The 20,832-nt window shown below is 44.8% G+C and overlaps 1 protein-coding gene across 11 annotated transcripts in view; it reads left to right on the forward strand.

Moving 5' to 3' along the window:
* Positions 1-20,428, forward strand: part of SEL1L3 (SEL1L family member 3) — a 106,021-nt gene extending 85,593 nt beyond the window's left edge. For 5 of the 11 annotated variants that reach the window (XM_045056504.1, XM_045056505.1, XM_045056506.1 and 2 more), the window contains 7 exons: positions 2,711-2,801; positions 2,934-3,018; positions 4,218-4,327; positions 9,480-9,607; positions 10,446-10,548; positions 10,630-10,702; positions 19,265-20,428. In XM_045056504.1, coding sequence (XP_044912439.1) covers positions 2,711-2,801; positions 2,934-3,018; positions 4,218-4,327; positions 9,480-9,607; positions 10,446-10,548; positions 10,630-10,702; positions 19,265-19,398 — 724 coding nt within the window. In that variant the 3' untranslated portion in view covers positions 19,399-20,428. Of the gene's footprint in view, positions 1-2,710; positions 2,802-2,933; positions 3,019-4,217; positions 4,328-9,479; positions 9,608-10,445; positions 10,549-10,629; positions 10,703-10,929; positions 13,043-19,264 lie in introns of those variants that run through there. The other 6 variants (XM_045056508.1, XM_045056507.1, XM_045056510.1 and 3 more) reach the window with 6 other exon arrangements.
* The last annotated feature ends 404 nt before the right edge of the window (positions 20,429-20,832 follow it).

A 20,832-nucleotide genomic window follows, 5' to 3' on the forward strand; every position in this document is an offset into this window, starting at 1 on the left:
TCAACCTCCTGCCTCCCCCGCAAATTCTAACAGTCTGCCCAAAGTGCTGTCAAAGAAAACATCCTTCTATTACATTTTAATTTTTTTTTCAACGTTTATTTATTTTTGGGACAGAGAGAGACAGAGCATGAACAGGGGAGGGGCAGAGAGAGAGGGAGACACAGAATCGGAAACAGGCTCCAGGCTCCGAGCCATCAGCCCAGAGCCCGACGCGGGGCTCGAACTCCCAGACCGCGAGATCGTGACCTGGCTGAAGTCGGACGCTTAACCGACTGCGCCACCCAGGCGCCCCTTATTACATTTTAATAATAATGTGAGCCACATTCCATCCATATAGCAGCAGAGGGATCCGGCCCAGTATTTGACCTTGGGCCAGTAAGTCTACACCTCTCTTTCCCTCATCCATCCCCAGGGGGAAACCAGGCACTGGTTCGCCTTCAAGCGTCTCCAAAGAAATGCGAGATTGTAAGACCTTGGGAATGGGTCCCTGTTGCAGAATGATGGGGACTTTCTGCTGGGCCACCTTTGCAGACCCTCCATCTGGGGTCTGTCTGTTCTGAAGATTCTTGTCCCAAAATGTGGTTTTTGCAAGCTGTGTAAGAATATGCCTAGGCGTCTTCTGTGCTGTGGGCTCGTTTTCTGGCTTGTGACGTAGGGGACACTGCTCAGCCAGCCTTGTGTCTCTTTAGCATGAGTCATGGCTAATTGGTCGGCTGCCTTGGATGTCTGGGAAGCCAAGAATCAGCTCACTCAGCAGCTACATGGCCCGTGACCTGCGTTGTGTCTGATTGAAGGTCTCACTGTCCTAATTTGACCCCCAGTCACCTCTCCCTGTCCCCAGAGGTTGGGCCACCAGAAGCTGCTTTAGCAGAGTAGAAAAGACGATTTCAGAATCTGCTTCCTTTGTTTCCCCAACCCTCCCAGAAACCAGTTTCTAGGTGGAGTTGCAGTTAAAAAAAAAAAGTTCTTAATGTCAACTGCTTAGAATGAAAAATAAGCTTTAGAAACAACTATATATGGCTAAAATAAAATTTTACTCATAAGCTGAGAAACACAAGGAAAATGGAGAAAATCATACAAGTAAAAAGATGAAAATAAAATGATTTGGTTCTCACCACCTAGGGATAAGTGCTATTAGCCTTTTTTTTTTTTTATTTTTTACACATTTTATTTATTTTTGAGAGACAGAACGTTAGTGGGGGAGGGACAGAGAGAGAGGAGACACAGAATCCGAAACAGGCTCCAGGCTCTGAGCTGTCAGCACAGAGCCAGCCGTGGGGCTCGAACCCACGAACTGTGAGATCATGACCTGAGCGGAAGTCGGATGCTTAACCGACTGAGCCACAGGCGCCCCCGTGGTGTTACCATTTTGATAGATAATTTTTTTTTAATTTTTTTTCAACGTTTATTTATTTTTGGGACAGAGAGAGACAGAGCATGAACGGGGGAGGGGCAGAGAGAGAGGGAGACACAGAATCGGAAACAGGCTCCAGGCTCCGAGCCATCAGCCCAGAGCCTGACGCGGGGCTCGAACTCCCGGACCGCGAGATCGTGACCTGGTTGAAGTCGGACGCTCAACCGACTGCGCCACCCAGGCGCCCCGATAATTTTTAAGTTTTATTTGTTTCCTCTCCATACATGCATCTGCATGTGTGTGTATATGAATGGATACATTTGGTTTTATTTCTGTTTTACAAAAATGGAATTGCTCTGTTTTTCATCCTACCCTCTTTTTTTTTTTAACCGAAAGGAAAATTTCGCATAAATATCTCTCCACGTTTTTGAATCCTCTTCTACAACATCATTTTTAACGGCCTCATCTGAAAGTGGCTGCGCTGTGGGGTAATTTAACTACTCACTGATTTTCAGATACTTAAGTTGCTTCCAGTGTTGTTTTTTGTTCATATAAACAGGTCTCCCGTGAACTCTGTGGTCACAGAATCTTTACACGTGTTTCTGGTTTTTTAGAACAAAGCTTTACAAGGGGAAAACTCTTGGCTGAATGGTGTGGGCATTCTTAAGACTTCCCGCATTTAACCATTGGGTTAACCAGCCCTCCCACAACCAGCGGCTGTAGGAATCCGTCTGTTCCCCCAAACCCATGCTGCTACTCTGTATTGTGAATCTTGTGCCAATCTTTCGACAGGCGAACAGTCACGTCTCATGGTCTTGCGATCATTCAGTTATGAGCAGTATCGAGCATTTATTTTCTTTCCTCTGTGTTTTTGGCCATTGGTATCCAGCCCCTTGTCAACTGCCTCTCCTCGGCCAAACTTCTCATGCATCACAAAAGCTCAGCTTTAATTAAGCTTGCTCAGAATCCTAAGCCCCATGAAGCCTTTCACAAAACCGGGCTTTTTGTACATACCGCTTACCTCTTCTAAGCGGGGATGGACGGATTCAAGGACCAAAGGCTAAGAGACAACCCAGCCAGCATGCCATATACCATTCGGCCAGTAGAGGTAGCTGTTGCATCAACTAGCTCTCCACCCTTATCTGTGAGTTCAGCCTTTAAGGTAGAAAATAAATCAGTGCCTGCAGTATTTTTAACAACAGTATTTATTTAAAAAACACACACACAACAAACTCATGATTTTGTGGTTTTAAAAAAACTGCTTATTTTGTGCCCTCTTATGCTTGAATATAAAGCTCTCTGTGAATATTAGTAAGAGCCACTATATGAAATTTATTATTAATCATCTATTTTTAGGCACGAAGCTTTGCTGTATTATGTTTTAGCAGCAGAAACTGGAATTGAAGTGTCACAGACAAATTTAGCACACATCTGTGAGGAGAGGCCAGTAAGTAAATGTATTCTTCTCAGAATGGAAGCTCTAAGGTTAAGGATAATGAATTGGGTTGTAGGAAGGCAAAATCAGTCACTTGGCTGAAATATTAATGAATTCACTTTTTCTCCCCTTTCACCCCCTTAGGATCTGGCCAAGAGATATTTGAGCGTGAATTGTGTTTGGAGATACTATAATTTCTCTGTTTTTCAAATCGGTGCTCCTTCGTTTGGTATGTATAGAAAAATGGGTGCTAAATTGAAGCGTTGGGAGCTTTTAGTCTTTAGTAACCGGGACCATCTAACAGCTCTATGTGAAGTATGATATTTCTAAACAATTAGAAAAGAGTGTGAAAAATCTCTGCTGTTAAGATCATGAGGCTGCCGTCAGCCTCAAGCCATGCGCTTCTCCTTGTCCGTGGTCCCCTGAATACTTGAACCTACCATTTCTTCAGAGTTGGTGAGAGGCCCAAAGAGAAAGTTGTTTTGGAGAGATTCTCTGGGCCAGTCGTTTGCTTTTCTTGCCCTCAGATGTATCCCTGTCTTCCTCTACTCTGCTCTGTGTAGTAGGGGGCTGATCCCCAGGAACTACAGTTCCCAGACTCCTTTGCCCCGGGGCATCTGATTAGTTTTAGCCAATGAGAGTGCTGGTGAGAAGCCCAAGTATTTCTGCTCTTCTCTCTCTCTCCTTTGGGCTGTGTCTCCAGCAATGGCCGCACGTTTATGGTTCCAGCTCCTGCCTGGCAATCCAGCCTCTGTGGTCTCAGCTGGCCTCCAGATCTAGGGATGCGAGTAGTTTCCTGCATTCCTGTTCTCTGGATTGTCGGTTGTTCCTCCATTTGCCTTTTCAGCTCTTCCAACACCCTGGCAACTAATCCTCAGTGTTGAAATCCATCTTTTGAACTACTTGACATAGATTCTATTTTTCTGACTAGACATTGAATGATACATACGCTGTTAAACAAAACTTTTTCCGGAGGGAGAAAATAAAATATATGGCTTGAACAGAGTAAAGAAATACCCATCAGTCATCGAACCCAGGCAGCAGAATTTCAGATGTGAAATAAAGTGCCCAGAGCAATCTTGGCCAATTGGGCTGCAAAGTTGCAGACTGGGATTTTCACAGACCCATTCGGGACAGCTGCCTGGCAAAGCACAAATATGTGCCTAGAAATGGTGATGCTCAGTACAAAAGCTTTTCTTTTTTTTCTTTTTTCTCTTTTCTTTTCTTTTCTTTTCTTTTCTTTTCTTTTCTTTTCTTTTCTTTTCTCTTTTCTCTTCTTTTCCTTCCTGGCACACCAAGGAAACAATGATGTCATGTATTCACATTCTGGTAGGAAAAACTCTCCGTCACGCAACTGGGCCAACCATTGAAAATGTCGGTCTGAAATAAAACCACTTCACAAATGGGCCTGTGCTTTCTGTCCTGCAGCATATCTGAAAATGGGAGACCTTTACTACTATGGCCACCAAAACCAGTCACAAGACCTTGAGTTGTCTGTGCAGATGTACGCCCAAGCCGCGTTGGATGGAGACTCACAGGTAAACAACAGAAACGGGCTCTTGGTGATGCCTGTTTGTGAGGTTGCAAGGCCTCAAGTCCTCACAAGCCGCCCCCCCCATCTTTATCTTCTTCCCAGTTCACAAAGTCATTCCTCATCCATTTTCATAGCTCTGTGAAGGCATGAACCGTAATGGTGAACGTTTATTGAGCACCTACTGTGGTTTCCATACCATCATCACAGCAGTCTCATGAAGGGGGGATTATTATAACCATTTCATTGAGAGGGTAAGACTGCAACAAGGCGATACATTGCTCAAGGCCAGGCCGAAGCAGTCCGATCCGAAACCCAGATCTTCTGGCTCCAAATCCAAGAATTCTTTCTTCCAGATCCCATCAAACTGACTCACTGCATGGAAGCTGAAGAAATTGGAAGTGTGGTCAAAATGAGAAGTGGTTTGTTTATTTGGCTGGGCCACCGATTCGGTGTCAGGAATTTGCTCTTGGTGACTTTTTTGGGGGGGAAACTTCTTATTTTGGAATGTTTTTACATTTATAGAGAAGTTTCAACAAGAGTACGGAGAGTTGCTATATACGAATCATCCAGCTTCCCCTAATGTGAATATCTCATATAACCACAATACCGTTCTCAATCTAAGAAGCCATTGATGGTTCCGTACCATTCAGTCCATTTCAGGCTTTACCTGGACTTCACTTATTTTTTCACCAATGTCCTTTTTCTGTTCCAGGATCCCATCCAGGGCCCTACATTGCATTTATTTATCGTATTTCTTTAGTCTTCAATGGGTAATAGTCACCCAGTCTTTCTTTGTCTCTCATGACCTTGATACTTACGAAGAACACTGGTTGGGTATTAGGTAGAGTGCGTCTCGATTGGGCTCTGTCTTCTGTTTCCTCATGAATAGAATGAAGTTCTGCATCTTGAGCAAGGAAAGCACAGAAGTGATGTGTCCTCAGTGTATCGTCTGAGACATATGTAGTGTCGGTGTAGCTCATTACTAGTGAGGCTGATCTCAGTCACTTGGTTAAGGTGGTTTCTTCCGGGGTGCTCCCCGGTAAAGTTGGTATTTTTCTCTTTCTAATTTATATATATATCTTGGGGAGAGAGCTTGCAACTCTGCAAATATTCTGTTCCTCCTCAAATTTCTGTCCGCTAATCTCAGCATCCTTTAGTAGATCTTGCCCGCAACAGTGATTAATGTGGCTAATGTGCTAATGGTGATCCTCTGTTTGCCTCACTCCTTCGACACCTGCTAATCAGAATTCTCCTGTGAGGATCTCAGGGTCATTTTCACGATGGAAGTTGCAATAGTTGTTACCTTCTTATACACCAGTTTTCTGGTGTTGCGCTCTGGGGTCTGATTATAGAGAAAATGCTGGAAACTTATGCCTATCTTAATTTTTGCTTTGTGTTTTTAAAAGAGGTACTACATCAAGTGTTTCTTTCTCCCTCCTCCTCCTCCTCCTTCTCCTCCTCCTCCTCTTCCTCTCCTTCTTCTCCCCTTCCTCCTCCTCCTTCTTCTTTTTATAGAGAGTGTGCACAAACTGGGGAGAGGGAAGGAGAGAGAGAGAGAGAGAGAATCCCAAGTGGGTTCCATATGCAGCATGGAGCCCAACATGGGGTTTGATCCCACAACCCTTGGATCATGACCTGAGCTGAAACCAAGAGTCAGACACTCAACCACCTGAGCCACCCAGGTGCTCCTGAGTGTTTCTTTATTTGGGTTAAAATCCCACATCTCTATCGCTTCATAGCTATTCATACACGGCAAGTCACTGAATCACGGAGTCTGTGTTTTCTCATTTGGAAGGTGGAGGTATTTACCTCATAGGTTATGAAGATGAAATGTTTAACGTAGGGGCACCCGGGTGGCTCAGTTGATTAAGCCTCTGATTTCGGCTCAGGTCATGATCTTGCAGTTCATGGATTAGAGCCCCGCATGGGGCTCTGTGCTGACAGCTCAGAGCCTGGAGCCTGCTTTGGATTCTGCGTCTCCCTCTCTCTCTGTCCCTCCCTCGCTCGCACTCTGTCTCTCTCTCTGTGTCAAAAAGAAATAAACATTAAAAAAAATGTTTAATGTAAAGCACTGAGTGCAGCATTGAGTACACTCAATGGGCATGATCTTTTCTATTATTATTTCTTCTGGAATGAACTAGGAGTTGGTGGTAAAAGCCCTCATTATAGAGCCAAACTCCCTTAGGTGATGTCTGTTGTCACTCAAATTCAGGGGAGTTTTTTCCCCCAATTCTGATTTATGTTTTTGGAAAAACAATGTTATACAAACATTAAAAGATAGTTTTAAAGCAAAATAAAAATTAAGGGATGCAGCCACAGTTCCACGGCAGGGGCTTTACTCCGTCCTGTCTTCCTGTCCCCTTCCAACCCCGTCTCTCTGTGACCTTAGCAAGATTGCCCATGCCACTTAAAAACCCATCTCTTTTCACACATTGTAGGAATGTGTGCATTTTATTGCGGAGTCTCTGTCATTATTAATTACTCTTAACCACCGCCCCATATTCTGTTGAGCTGAGCTGGTGAAACGTTTTTCTCGTGTGCTATTTTATTCATCGATTCGCCACATATTTATCCAGTCCCGCCATGTCTTAGACACTTCTTAGTGACGGGGACGTAAGAGAAAAAGATAGACAATATTGTTGCCTTCGTGGGACTAATAGTCTATTAAGGAAAACGTGGAGGCCATTTCCTGTGTGTTGCAATGCCACAGGGTGCTATGGTGGGCATTTTCGTATTTCCATCTTTTGTCTCCACTTGAACAATTTCTTTGTAATCTGGGGGCTAGTGTTGCTGAGACAAACAGTCAAAATGGGTTCACGGTTACATAATAAGAGCGTATTGTTGACTTGTTTTCTGAAAGGGTTTCTCAAGGAATACCTTAGCAAGCAGTGGTTGAGTGTAGGAAAGGAATTAAAATCTTGTCAGCACTGATATGTTCACGACTTCATTTTTAATTGTTCTAATTAAATAATTATAAGTTGATAACTTCCTTACTGTTTTACATTGCATTTATTTGATTACTAGTGGTAATGGACACTTTTACATATACTTTATGATCATTTACTCTTGATATTTATGTGAATTCTCTTGTCTTATTCTTTGCCTATTTATCTCTTGGATTTTTGATGCTGTTTTTTTTTTTTTTAATTTATGTCGTAATTAGTTCTTTATACATTTGCCCGGTAGATAATGAACCTTAAGCTATTACACTGCATACAAATATTCTCTAGTCTATTTTCCCATTTATTTTAATTTTGTTATTCTTCCAAGAGACATTAAAATTATATAAAGTGATTTTTTTTCTTTTTTTCTAATAGTTCAAGTTTTAAGAGTACCTTCCTTTTAGGGGCACCTGGGTGGCTCGCTCAGTTGAGTGTCTGACTCTTGATTTCAGCTCAGGTCATGACCCCAGGGTCATGGAATGGAGCCCCACATGGCGATTCTCTCTCTCTTTCTCTCTCTCTCTCTCTCTCTCTCTCTTTCTCTTTCTCTTTCTCTTTCTCTTTCTCTTTCTGCCTTTGCCCCTCTCCCCTTCTTGCACTCTCTCTCTCTCTTTAAAATAATAATAAAAAGAGTACCTTCCTTTTAAAGAATGGAGAGATATTCTATATTCTGTTCGTGTGTGTGTGTGTGTGTGTGTGTGTGTGTGTGTTGTGTGTGCATCTTAAAGACACAACACTTTCATCTATTTAGGGCTTATTTAGCAGCATAGTGGAAGTTAAGATTTGAGATTTGGACCTCGTCTGCTTGCATTTGAATCCCAATTCATGCCCCTGTCTGGCTGTGTTACCTTGGGCAAGTTCCTTAACCTCTCTGCGCCCCCGTTTTCTCACCTATAAAGTAGAGAAGATAATAGTACCTATCTCAATTTGTTGTTATGAACATCAAGTATATGTAAAACAGAACAATGTCTCACATATAATAGCACTAAGAAAAAGTTAGCTGGGGGCACCTGGGTGGCCTAATCAGTTAAGCGTCCGACTCTTGATTTCAGCTCAGGTCATGATCTCACGGTTCATGGATTTGAGCCCCATGTCGGGCTCTGCACTGGCAGCAGGGAGCCTGCTTGGGATCCTCTCTCTCTCTCTCTCTCTCTCTCTCTCTCTGCCCCTCCCCCCCACTCTCTCAACCATTTTGTAAAAACTTTAAAAAATGAAAAGGGAAGAAAATGTTAGCTGCTGTTATCTTTATCATGATTATTGCATGGGATAGCAGTGAGAGGCTTAGGGTATACAACCTGTTGGGTGATTTTCATTGAGATCCTTATCAATGGCAACTGAAAGGAAAGGTGGAAGGGAGGATATAAGTCGTTAAAACATGACCATGAATTCTTTGAAGGGCCACAATCCAGTTCCATTCGTAAATCCCTAATGGTACGTTACCCATTGTTTTTCGTTTATTTCTTGGTCCGGCCACGTGCTCAGCTCATGATGGTCAGGGCTTCTCCTCCAGGCAGTGTGGTAGCCTCCATACTTTATGAAGCATCTGTACTGTCAGGCTCTTAACTCTGCTGGGTTTTTTAATTGCATCTGCACAGCCCAGTGAAGCAGGTCCTACCTCTGAGGGTCAAGACCAAGGCATATAAGGAAGAGGTAGGGAAATGTACTTGGGAGGAGCTGGGCCAAGAGGATCACGAGAGAAGGTTCTCCGCATGGGCCTAAGAGAGCAGAGACAAACCCCCGTAGCTGACTGTGTGCACGAGAGACTATGTTAGCATGTCAGTCGGGAGTAGCACCCCCAGCCATCAAAGCATTCTGCTAGATTTCCGACATGCTGATGGAGTCCCAGGGCATGATCTGTAAGTGATAGACATTGCCTTCAACTTGGTATTTTGGTTTGTTGATGATACAAGGGCACGTTTTCCAGTGAGTTCTGTCTTGAGAGAATGAACAGGAAAGGACAGAGTCCCCTGGTTGACTGGTTTCTGGCAGATGGGACACAGCATTCCCTGAAAGCCTCCTGGTTCGCCTGCAAATAAATTTCTCAGATGCATATATTTAGGGAAACAATCCATCAATGAGGATGACAAAAACATCTGGCTTGAGGGACTGAAAAAAAAAAATCTAGAGGTTGTAAAAGTTTACATTTGATGAAGGGCATGTGTCTGGGGTTTTATTATAAGGAGTTGATGAGTTTGGTCTGTGGCTTGTTTTCAGGGATTTTTTAACCTGGCTCTGCTAATTGAGGAAGGTGCTATAATCCCACATCATATTTTGGATTTCTTGGAAATTGACCCAACTATCCATTCTAATAACATCTCCATCCTTCAGGAACTGTATGAAAGGTGAGTTCAGAGCCTCTTTTTTTTTTTTTTTTTAATTTTGTTTTTTCAACGTTTATTTATTTTTGGGACAGAGAGAGACAGAGCATGAACGGGGGAGGGGCAGAGAGAGAGGGAGACACAGAATCGGAAACAGGCTCCAGGCTCCAAGCCATCAGCCCAGAGCCCGACGCGGGGCTCGAACTCCCGGACCGCGAGATCGTGACCTGGCTGAAGTCGGACGCTTAACCGACTGCGCCACCCAGGCGCCCCCAGAGCCTCTTTAATACCATGGAGTCTGGGTGGCGTTTACTTCTTGGTAAAAGTTAGGCTTTCTTTTATTATGTAATGGCAGCTGTTATATAAAGGGCTCAGGACTTGTTTCGATTAGAGAGCACTCAGCTGGACCCAAACAATTTCCCTGTCTGAAGCTTACCATACAGAATGTGCTTGATCTGAAGTCAAAGTGCGGACCAGGGTTTCCCATGAGGGTGGAAAGACTAACGTGTCCGATTAGACCACGCCTTGCAGCAAATAGAGAAGCAGTCCGACGTCCAGACTTTGGACAGGCGCTCGGACAGAAGTATCGCTCTGGTAGCTCGTTGCTTCAGGGTCCTCTTTGACCCATTCGCTTTTTTATTAAGGACAGGACTCTTTTTTTCTGAGGTTTCTGCCAGGATCCTGGAATTTCAGGGCAGACCCAAGCCCTTTAGAACTGGCTGCATTTCTTTGTCTTGCATCTCAAGAGTGGCCCACGTGCCCAAAGCAGGAGGCGGGTGTGAGGGTCTGATAATGTGGGTCATGAGTAATGCCACCGAAGTTTGCCAGTACATCCGGATGCCCCGTGCTTTTTGTCCCACAGGTGCTGGAGCCAAAGTAGCGAGGAGTCCTTCAGCCCCTGTTCCCTGGCCTGGCTTTACCTTCACCTGAGGCTCATCTGGGGTGCCGTGCTGCACTCCGCCCTGGTAGGCGCCATGTCTCCCGGCCCTGCCCACGGGGGTCCCTGCCTTTTGTCAGTCATCTGATTCATGCTTTGGATTTTGCAGATCTACTTTCTGGGAACCTTCTTGCTGTCTGTATTGATCGCCTGGACTGTGCAGTATTTCCAGTCTGTTTCAGGTAAAGATTTATAAGAAGCCAGGGCAATATAAAAACGTAGGGATTCTTTTCACCTACCAAGAAGATGACACTCTTCCTCCTCACGCCCTTGACTATGCTACTTCCTTTCATTAGGTTGGTCATTCGTAGGGTGGAGGTTTCCCCCAAGGTTATACTATAATCTCTGGCGGATGGAAGGTCCCAATTTTTGTTATATTTGTCAAAGTAAGCGAGGATTTTTTTTTCAGTAAGAAGCTTAAGATACTGAACTAAAAGGTCTTCTCCCATTGAAAATACATCCACTATAGATACTCTGCGTCTGTTGCCTTAAATCCAGATCTGAAGCCCCCTCCAGTATGAATTCTTCGTATTTATCCCAGTCAAGGAATCAGATGTGTGGGATGATAAACAAACGCTCATGATGAATAAAAATACCCAGCCACATGGAGTCAGAAGGAGGGGCCGAAGAGGAATGTGAAGTGAGCATTTAGGTTAGCGTGATTTCCACTGGTCACTGTTATTTGTCTGAGCTGGCGTAGGACCGTAGTTAAAGAGACGGACACCGCCTTGGCGTCTCTTTGGGCTTTGGAGTCCAAGCTTGGCTACTCATTAGCTGTGTGACTTACGGTGCATTGGTTCACCTTCCTGATCTCCCAATTTGTCAACAATAAAATTAGGTTATAATAGTAGCGATTTCCCAGGGATGTCAGAAGGGTCCAGTGAAAAAAAATACGCATGACACTTACCAAAATGACTACTGTGCTTCATCTGAGCTGTTATATTTATCTGGCATATAAAACCCTCTCGGTAAATGTGAGCTATTACGTTCATCTCCCCCGTCAAACCGTAAGAGGAATCAGAGGCAGGATTTCGTGCATCATTTAGGATATCGCACACTTAGTAGGTGCTCAAATTTGCAAACCTCTGACCGTGGAGAATTATAATTTCCCGCCATCTTGGATGACCGCAGAAGGACATAATGTCTCACGAAGACCAGGAGGGACATCTACAAATGGATAAATTAGGACTGGACATGGCATTTGAGCACTTGAGCATTTGCTCAACCATTATTCATGTAGCAGATAATGAAAAGCGAAAGGAGTGCATTCCACCACAGATTCGATGGTGGGAAGGAAGTCACTGTCGCGAGAGGCTAATGCAGAATCACTTCCCTCTGATTTACCTGAGGAGGTTAACAAGGAGCCATCAAAAGCCCATCCAGATTTGCTGCCCCGTTGTATGCCGGCTTATAAATTTTCCTCATGCAAATTCTGTCCCGTCCCTAAATTTGTTGCCAGGTAGAGCACATTTATTTTGCATCTTGTCAGTGTTTTCCATTTCAAATTATCTTTGTCAGTTTTACTCTGCAGAAATATTGTTATGATTATTACAAATGCAATTCCGTGAGAGGAGCTGAAAATTGTCTTTATGATTTTATGCCAGCTGGTAGCCATGAAAATTCATGGGCTGGTGGAAGTTGTCTCTTTTTCCTATCTTCCTGTCTTCATTATCAGTCTCTCCACATTCTCGCCTCCCTGTCCCTCCTGCCCTTTGATATTTTTTTTTCCCTTTGCTCTTTTACACATGTTCTTCATTTATTTGCAAACTCTTTCACTTCCTGTGCGTACCTCCCTCCCTGTTGCTGGCCTTGGACGAGTCTGGATGGGCTCTTAAAGTTCATTTAATTCTACGCCCTTCATTTCACAGATGGACAGACTGAGGCCACGTAGATGAAGTGGTCTGCCCCAAATCACAAAACAAAGTCCAAGAAAGGACAGAGGGCAGCAGGATTTCACACTTTTTCAGACTCGCAATACAGGTGGCCCTTCAGCAACAGGGCGAGTGAGGGGCACCGACCTACCCTGAGCTGAAATGCTGCAGATAACTTTGACTCCTCCAAAACTTCGCTGCTGCCTGCTGTTGACCAGAAGCCTTACCAGTAACATAGTCAATTAACACATATCTTATATGTTACATATGTCATGTGCTGTATTCTTACATTAAAGTAAGTTAGAGAAAAGAAATTGTTATTCAGGAAATCATAAGGAAGAGAAAGTACTTCCATGGTGCTGTAGTGTATTTACTAAAAGCAAACGCCAACTTGTGTACGTGGGTCCATACAGTCCAAACCTGTGCTACTCAAGGGTCAGCAGTATTTTAAAACAGTGGCTACCATTGTGTCTCTGACCTATTGTTGCCTTAGATAAAAAATATTTTGTAGCACATTTTTTGGGTACCTTGAAATGAACGATAATTAACCTGCCTCCAGGCATATTTTTAAAAATAATACCCCACAGCAATATAAAGGAGAAATAAAAAGAAACCAATTATAATAAAATGATGCATATTTCACTATGTAAATTCTAGCCCCATACCTCTTTATTGTAATGTGCACATGAATCACCCAGGGATCTTGTTTAATGTAGATTCTTGAGTCAGTAGGTCCAGGGGTAGGATTCCACATTTCTTTTTTTTTTTTTTTTTCAACATTTATTTATTTTTGGGACAGAGAGAGACAGAGCATGAACGGGGGAGGGGCAGAGAGAGAGGGAGACACAGAATCGGAAACAAGCTCCAGGCTCTGAGCCATCAGCCCAGAGCCTGACGCGGGGCTCGAACTCACGGACCGCGAGATCGTGACCTGGCTGAAGTTGGACGCTTAACCGACCGTGCCACCCAGGCGCCCCGGATTCCACATTTTTAACAAGATTTCAGGTGATGTCCATGCTGCTGTTCCATGGGCCACACTTTGAGTAGTGAGGGCCTAGAAGTAAAAAAAAAAAAAAAAAAAAGTCTCCACGTATTTCCAAAATGTGCCCTGAGTAGTACCTGCTAGCCTTGTTAGAACTAGTGTTGGTTGTCAGGAGTTAAAATATGTAGTCAATTATTTTCCTATTTTTAAGGTCCTCCCCATAAGTGCAAATTTGTCAATAACTTTGAAATAGGAAGGTACTCTGTCAGTGACTAGACAGTGGGGCAGGGGACGAATTGGCACACAGGAGCAGGGGGAGAAGACGGCTGAGAGGACAAAGCATCTGTCTCCCCAGTGACCCCCGGGGCCGGAGGTCTCACGACCTGCCCGGTGGGAAGGGGGCGCCCTCCCGTAGAGGCTGGTGGCCAAGGTGTGGGGAAGCAGGCACAGGAATGAAGCCCGGGCACTGGCCGACAGCGAGGAGGGACCAGATTTGAAAGTCGGGAGCCTCCGTTAAGTAGCCTCGTGTAAGGATTGTGCTGTAAGTCAGGGATCTTTGTCATTTTGTGATTTGCATTTTTCCAGTTAGTTGTTTTTCAACATTAGTGATTTACGGTCAAACTTTTAAATTGAGCCGTCCATCCGTTTCGCTTTCGGCTCCAACTACCTTCATTTCCCTCCTGAGTTTCTGTGCTCTGTGATATATGGTCCACACTCTGCCGCGTTTGCCACACTAAATCGTCCCGCGTCCGGAAGGTTAGCCGTGTGGGACAGTAGCTAACCGCATGGGCTCGGGAGTCATGCGCTCGGATTCTGGCCCTGCCACTGGCTTGTGTGACCTTGGGCAAGGGAGGGAGCCCATGTGCGCCTCGGTTTCCCTTTCTGTAAAATAGCAGAAATAGCGGTCCACCTACCTCCTGTTGCAGTTGAGGGAAGCCAACAGCCAGATAACACGACGTAAAGTGCTTAGAAGTGAACAAGCGGTGGCTGTAGCTCCCCGAGGAGTAATATCCTCGGGGGTTTCCACCCTCAATCCAAGCTTGACCTCAGGTAGCGCCTGCACTTACACATCGTGCTTTATCTCAGTAACAGACACGATTCCCAGAGCCCAGTGGGTTTTTCTACGTTGTTAGACTCTTTCTCAAACACAAAACGCTTTTTGAAAGTATCTAAAAGATATCGACCAGGCCACGAAGAGAGCCAGAACGAGTACATGAAAAATATCGCACGTCTCTCGTTTCCTTGAACTTGATGTTGCCTCCCAGCTTGTGTTCTACCAAGTGGCTCAGTCTTTCTTGAGGCCAGCGCCCCCCAGGGTAGTGCAAGGGTCCCTGGGTCTTGGTCCACTCACACTGTCGCCAGTCTGATAGCTGAACCCACGCTGCCAGGCGCCTACTCTGTCTCTCCAAGTCCACGGGCTTTGCAGCTTCTGGTCACCTAGGGGTCCCGCCGGCTTTGCTTCACCTTTTTTCTCCCCGGTCTTCCTTTCTGAAATTGCTGAAGGGGCAAGGCGAGGGCTTAGCGGCCAATACAACCCACAGCCAGGGCTCAGCCACTTTCCCAGGCTCCAGACCCTCCTTCTCCCGCCTCCCTGAGTCTCCGAAGTGCTCCGCCTCTCCCCTGTCAGGGACGCCAAGCATAATTGCCTTAATGGACTCGGGCTTTTGAAAAAACAAAAAAATCCCCAAGCAAAGTACGTCTAGAGCCGTTTCCTTTTCTGCCCTGCTTGCGGTCCCCCCCTGAGACAGAGAAAGCATGGAGCCTGGCTGGCTGCTCGAAGGAAGGTAAGGAGAGAACGGAGGGGCAAAACGGAGGGGACGATTTCAGAGACTCCTGCCTTACCAGTGTTACCGTGAACTTCAAGTCCCAGTAGAATGCGCAGTGTAGAGCAAGACATTTAGAACAAACTACCAGCTCCCAGGTGTGATGGGCTAACCTCTCACTCCAATGTCATTCTACTCCAGACGTTCATGATTCAAGCCAACTCTTTCCTTCTGCCTACGTGGTTAGCCCAGTGTCTTTGCAAAAGAGGAAGATGATATGAACGAGATGAATTAAGTCATTTCTACTCTTCTCCTGTCCTCTCCATTTCCAGTTAATGAGGCTGCTGCTAAAACTACAGTGAAATGTCACAAAGCAGTGCTCATGAAAAAAACTAGTAGCCTTAAAGTCAGAGCGACTTAATGGTGAGAATTCACTTTTCTTCGATTTCATTGCCCTTGGCACTGATCTAGTAGCTTTACTCATAAGAAAGGTTTAAATGACATGAATCGTATACTTGTCCCGGGCCTCGCTAGATCTGGAGACCCAGGTGAAGCAGGCTATATCTTCTTCACAGCATAGGATTTCCAGGTCTTGCCTGTTCCCACCCCCTCCTCGCGCCCACCCCCACCCCCCCCCGCGCCCCGCCATCTTTGCAAACTTTATTTTACCATTTCAGGACTGGCTCAATATATTTTCTCCAGTTCTTCTTTCTTTCATGCTCCCATCTGGTCAACCAGCAAGCAGACATTTTTCCTACAATGGTCCACCACAGGGGTTGGCAGATTTTTTTCCATGAAGGCCAAATAGTAAGCATTTGGGGCTCTGAGGGCCATCTCAGCTACTCAACTTTCATTATACAGCCAAGGCAGCCAGCCATTGATGACACATGGAAACAAATGGGTATGGCTCGTTTCTGATAAAACTTTACCTGAAAATTTGAATCTCATCTGTCTTTCACATGTCATGAAATATTACTCCCCTCTTGATTTTTGCTCGATCACTGACAGTGGTAAAAACAATTCTTAGATTGCAAGCCATACAAAAACAGGCGGTGAGCCCCATCTGGCCTGTGGGTTGCAGGGTGTCAACCCCTGGGTCTACACCGCTCAGGGCCAGCTCTTGAGTAGCCTCACTAGTGTATAGAACACGGTCCCCCAAGCAGCAAGTAATACAGAAACCATTTCTATTTGGTGCTGGAATAGTCTCTGTGATATTTGAAACGGCACACTCATTTTCCTGGTTACCTTGATTCCAGCCCGGTAATCAAATTAGCACACATTTCAGGTGAGCAGAGACGAAGAGACCACTTTAAAATTATGATGGGCTGTGGGGGGCTTGTCCAGTGATTGCAAACCCCTGGGTGGGGGGGGGGGGAGAGTTCTCGCATGGATAATAACAAATTTACTGTAGAAACATCGAGCATTTTCATTATGCTCTTACGAGAAGATTTAAAGTGTGGCAATGCTAATTATGCATTCCTTGTACATTTACACACTGGCACTTTTTTGTTTTAATCAGAAAACTGATTGCTGATTTTTCTTGTTACCATGGTGATTTAAACATTTTTCCCCCCCCAGAGCTTGAAAAGGAAAAAATGCATGCTTTAGTACTTTGTTAACTTCCTCAGAGATCAATCTCTGGGCCTAAGGGGGTCTGGGACACCATCTGATCCAAGCCCTTCAGTTCACAGATGAGGAAACTGAGGCCTATGAGATTTAAGCATTTTAGGACTAAAATAGCTGCCATTCAGTACCTACCTTGAAGTCCCCTGCTAATGGCAGATAAATGAGACTTGCCCAGGCCGGGTCTCCTGACTCCAGCAAATGGTCTTTGTCCCACGTCACTGGGCCACATGTTCCCAGCTATGGTTAGATCATCTACCAGAGTTTTGGCTTTAGCCTAGAAACGTCCCATCATCATGCAATACCCTGGGTCCTCCCCGCCCCACCAACCACCACCACTGTCCTGTTCTTTCAAAACCATCTCCGGATTCACAAGATCTTCTGTAGGTGTTGGAAAGGGTCCCTAGGAGAATTCCTTTCCATATCCAGAAAAGCCAGAGGGTTTGGAGCTCGTTCCGAAAGTTCGTGGAACGGTCTCTTGGCGGTGAAACTCTTGACGAGTCTATCTAGAAGTCAGATTGTCAGTGTGGTGGCAGCTTTTTCAAGTTGATACATTTCAGGATGGACACTGGGAACTTCTAAAAATGGTCCCACCTACTGAAGACGGTATAAGACTCCAGGATTGCTGAGCATGATTAAGATCACTACTTAAAGACAAGCTAGCAGTTTGCACAAACGATGGCCCCTGTGTTAACCATATGTCACACGCGCCTGCAAACTGCTACCCCCATATCACAGATGAAAAAACCACAGCTCAGAGAGGCTACATAACTAGCTTAAGATCACTCATCTGGTATAAATGTCAGAGTCGTGTAAGTCCTGGTCTTTCTGGCTTCAAAGTTTCTGCTGTTTTCAGAGGCTCCTGGGGAGGGCTCCTAGAAACAAATGCACCAACTCTTTTATCAGTCCTATAAGACCTGTCCCTGAAAGTAATAAATCTTAAAACACGTTTCGAGGGTAAAACAGGTATACGATCACTAGTATTAATAGGTAACATTTGTTGAGTACCTCGGCATGCCAGACCCGTCTGGGCACTTTATATACACTAGCTCATTTAATCCTTATAACAACTTAGCGTGGTATAGATCCTTTTATTTCCCCCATGTTTTAGAGGCAGAAGGAGAGAAGGTAATTTGCCCAAGTCACATAACTGATGAAGGAGAGTTCCCGAGTGGCCAGTGGCCAGAGACTACAGTCTTCGTAACCAGGACACCTCTCAGCCTCAGTTTGTAAAGCAAAGTATGCCAGCCTCAGCACCACTGATATTTGGAGCTGGATCATTCTTTGTTCCAGGCAGGCTACCCCACGCATTGTAGGACTCCTAGCAGCATCCCTGGCCTCTACCCACTGTCTATTAGCAGCAGCCTGCCCTCCAGTTGTGACAACCAAAAACGTCTACCGATATAACCAACTGTCCTCTGGGAATCACAATTGCCCTATGTGAGGGGCGACTGGGTGGCTCAGTCAGTTAAGCATTCATCTGTTGATTTAGGCTCAGGTCATGATCTCACGCTTGTGAGATCAAGCCCCGGGTCAGACTCTGCGCTGACAGCATGAAGCTTGCTTGGGATTCTCTCTCTCTCTCTCTCTCTCTCTCTCTCTCTCTCTCTCCTCTCTCTCTCTGTCTCTGAAAAGTAAACAAATAAGCTTTAAAAAATTGCCCTATTTGAAAAGCGCTGACATAAAGTAGAAAACTTCATAAGCTTCCCTAACATTTATGGTGGTTTAGCCTCCTTACTAAAGGTAGATAATTAAACCGAGTAGTCACGATTTCCGAAACTTATCCACATTTTATCTAAATAACACAATTCAAACCAAATTTGGTACATCATCCAACTGGAATAAGAATGTGAATAAAACAAACACTCCTTTCTGATTGACTGGTATAATTAATTCATGGCTCACATTACATCAATGCCATGAAAGAAAAAAGAGAGAGAGAGAGAGATGACCACAGGAAGCATAGACCGGGAAAAATAGACACAGAGAGTTGTTATTCTTTCCTTCCTTCCTTCCTTCTTTTCTTTCTTTCTTTCTTTCTTTCTTTCTTTCTTTCCTTTTCTTTCTTTCTTTCTTTCCTTTTCTTTCTTTCTTTCTTTCTTTCTTTCATTTTTTTCTTTCTTTCTTTCATTTTCTTTCTTTCTTTTCTTTCTTTCTTTCTTTCTTTCATTTTTTCTTTCTTTCATTTTCTTTCTTTCTTTCTTTCTTTCTTTCTTTCTTTCTTTCTAACTAAAATATCTGCCTGGAAGTCACAATACAAATGCAGAACTTCGCATCCCAGGAGGTCAGAACGGCAGAGATCTTTGCACATCTGTTCCAGTCTGCCATGTTACAGAAGGGACACCAAAGTCCGAGTAACCTACGTAACGGGCGTAAAGTTACTTATCAAGTCAGGGCCACTGGACTAGAAGCTTCTCTCCTGGCTTGCTAGGGTCTAGGTGTGGTTGCGTGTCCTGCACACACTGGTTTAAACATTCAACACCTGTCGTACATGTGTCTCTGCAGCCAGTGGTTCCCGTCCCACACCAGCCCGGGCCTCCTCAGACCCCACGGCCCCGTCCACCAGTCCGGCTGTGACTCCAGCTGCAGATGCCTCCGCTCAGGACCAGCCCACGGTCACTAATAACACAGAGCCTTGAGAGTGAACTGTGCGCTCCAGGTCTCTCCCGATGAGAGACAGTCCTTCCAACAGCTGGTATTGGAAAGCTGGGGCTAGGGCATTATACTGATAAACACCTTACATACATGTCAACTGGATGCGAATTTTGCACTTGGTGTCTTTTGTTTGTTTGTTTTAATCAAATTAGGAGGAAGTACCCAGAGCAGGCAGTGGCTAAACCAAAGGTTATCAGCCAGATACAAGGAGACTCCCGATCACAGGGGCCTGTTGAGGAGGTTAATTGGGTCACTGTGGATGTGTGTATGGGGAGTCAGAGTTTGCCCTGTGGCCCATCTGAATCCTTACACGTTGAGATGCATTTAAAAAAATCTTAGCCCCTGTTCATTCCCTGTTATTAAAGAACAGAAAATTGTGACTTGTCTACCAGTTAGAGAATATTTCCGTATGTGTGTTTGCCACAGTCCGGCTCCTCAAAGTCCAAAAGACGGGTTTCAATTTGACTTCCAAGACCCGGCGGTTCTAAGGCACCTTGAAATAAATAGGTTATGGCTGGAAATGCAGGGAGGGTGATGGCTTTGTAAATGGGTTTACATTTTTCTCCTTGGATTTTTCTAGGGTCGGGCTTCCGAATCATTTAATGACATTGTTGGATATCGTTTACTTTTCAATCAACTCCATAAAATAACATTTAGAAAATCCTTAGTATTTAACTGTAGTCTTCTCCATGAATTACCCATTAGAATAGACCGGCAGCAGGGGAATATGCAGGAAATAAGCCTTTAGCTCATAGTTCCATCCCTACCCCTTATGCCTGCCTGAGTTTGTGTGAGGGTGTGTGTGTGTGTGTGTGTGTGTGCATGTGTGTGTGTGTGTGAGAGAGAGGAGAGAGAGAGAGGGGGGGGGGGTTGGGGGGGAAAGAGGAAGAGCAGACTGTATGCTGTATGCTGCTAAGGTAGTAAATAAATCAGTAATGCAATATTGTGGGTCCAAACTACTCTTTGCACTACTTTATTTACAGTAGTAAATAAAAATTATTTTTATACTGTTGACTTCTGGGAAGTGGCTTTTTTTTTCCTTTTTCATAGTTACTGCTGTCCTCATACAAAGTCCTAAGGTCCATGCATGTTCCCCAAGGAGGCAAAAAAAATAGAGTCCTCCCTATGAGAGGGATTATTTCTGGTAACCATGAATATTTACAGATATAAAGGTGGAAGGAGGCTCTTCGCCAGGGATCCCGTGCTCAGAGTTTGGCCCCCCGTGATGTTCGCATGGTTTCGGGGCTTCTGACTACTCTGGGGCTGTATTTATATCAGTTCTGGGTAACACCTGCAGCCCATGCTCTTTCTCGTGTGCCTACTGTGTGTGTAGAACGCTCTTGTTTTATCAAAGGTTGTCTTTCCTGTTTGCGAGCGAGCCAGACTTTGGAGTCTGACAGCCCTGGATTCAAATTCTG

Source organism: Felis catus, chromosome B1, assembly GCF_018350175.1.
Source record: "Felis catus isolate Fca126 chromosome B1, F.catus_Fca126_mat1.0, whole genome shotgun sequence".
NCBI lineage: Eukaryota > Metazoa > Chordata > Mammalia > Carnivora > Felidae > Felis > Felis catus.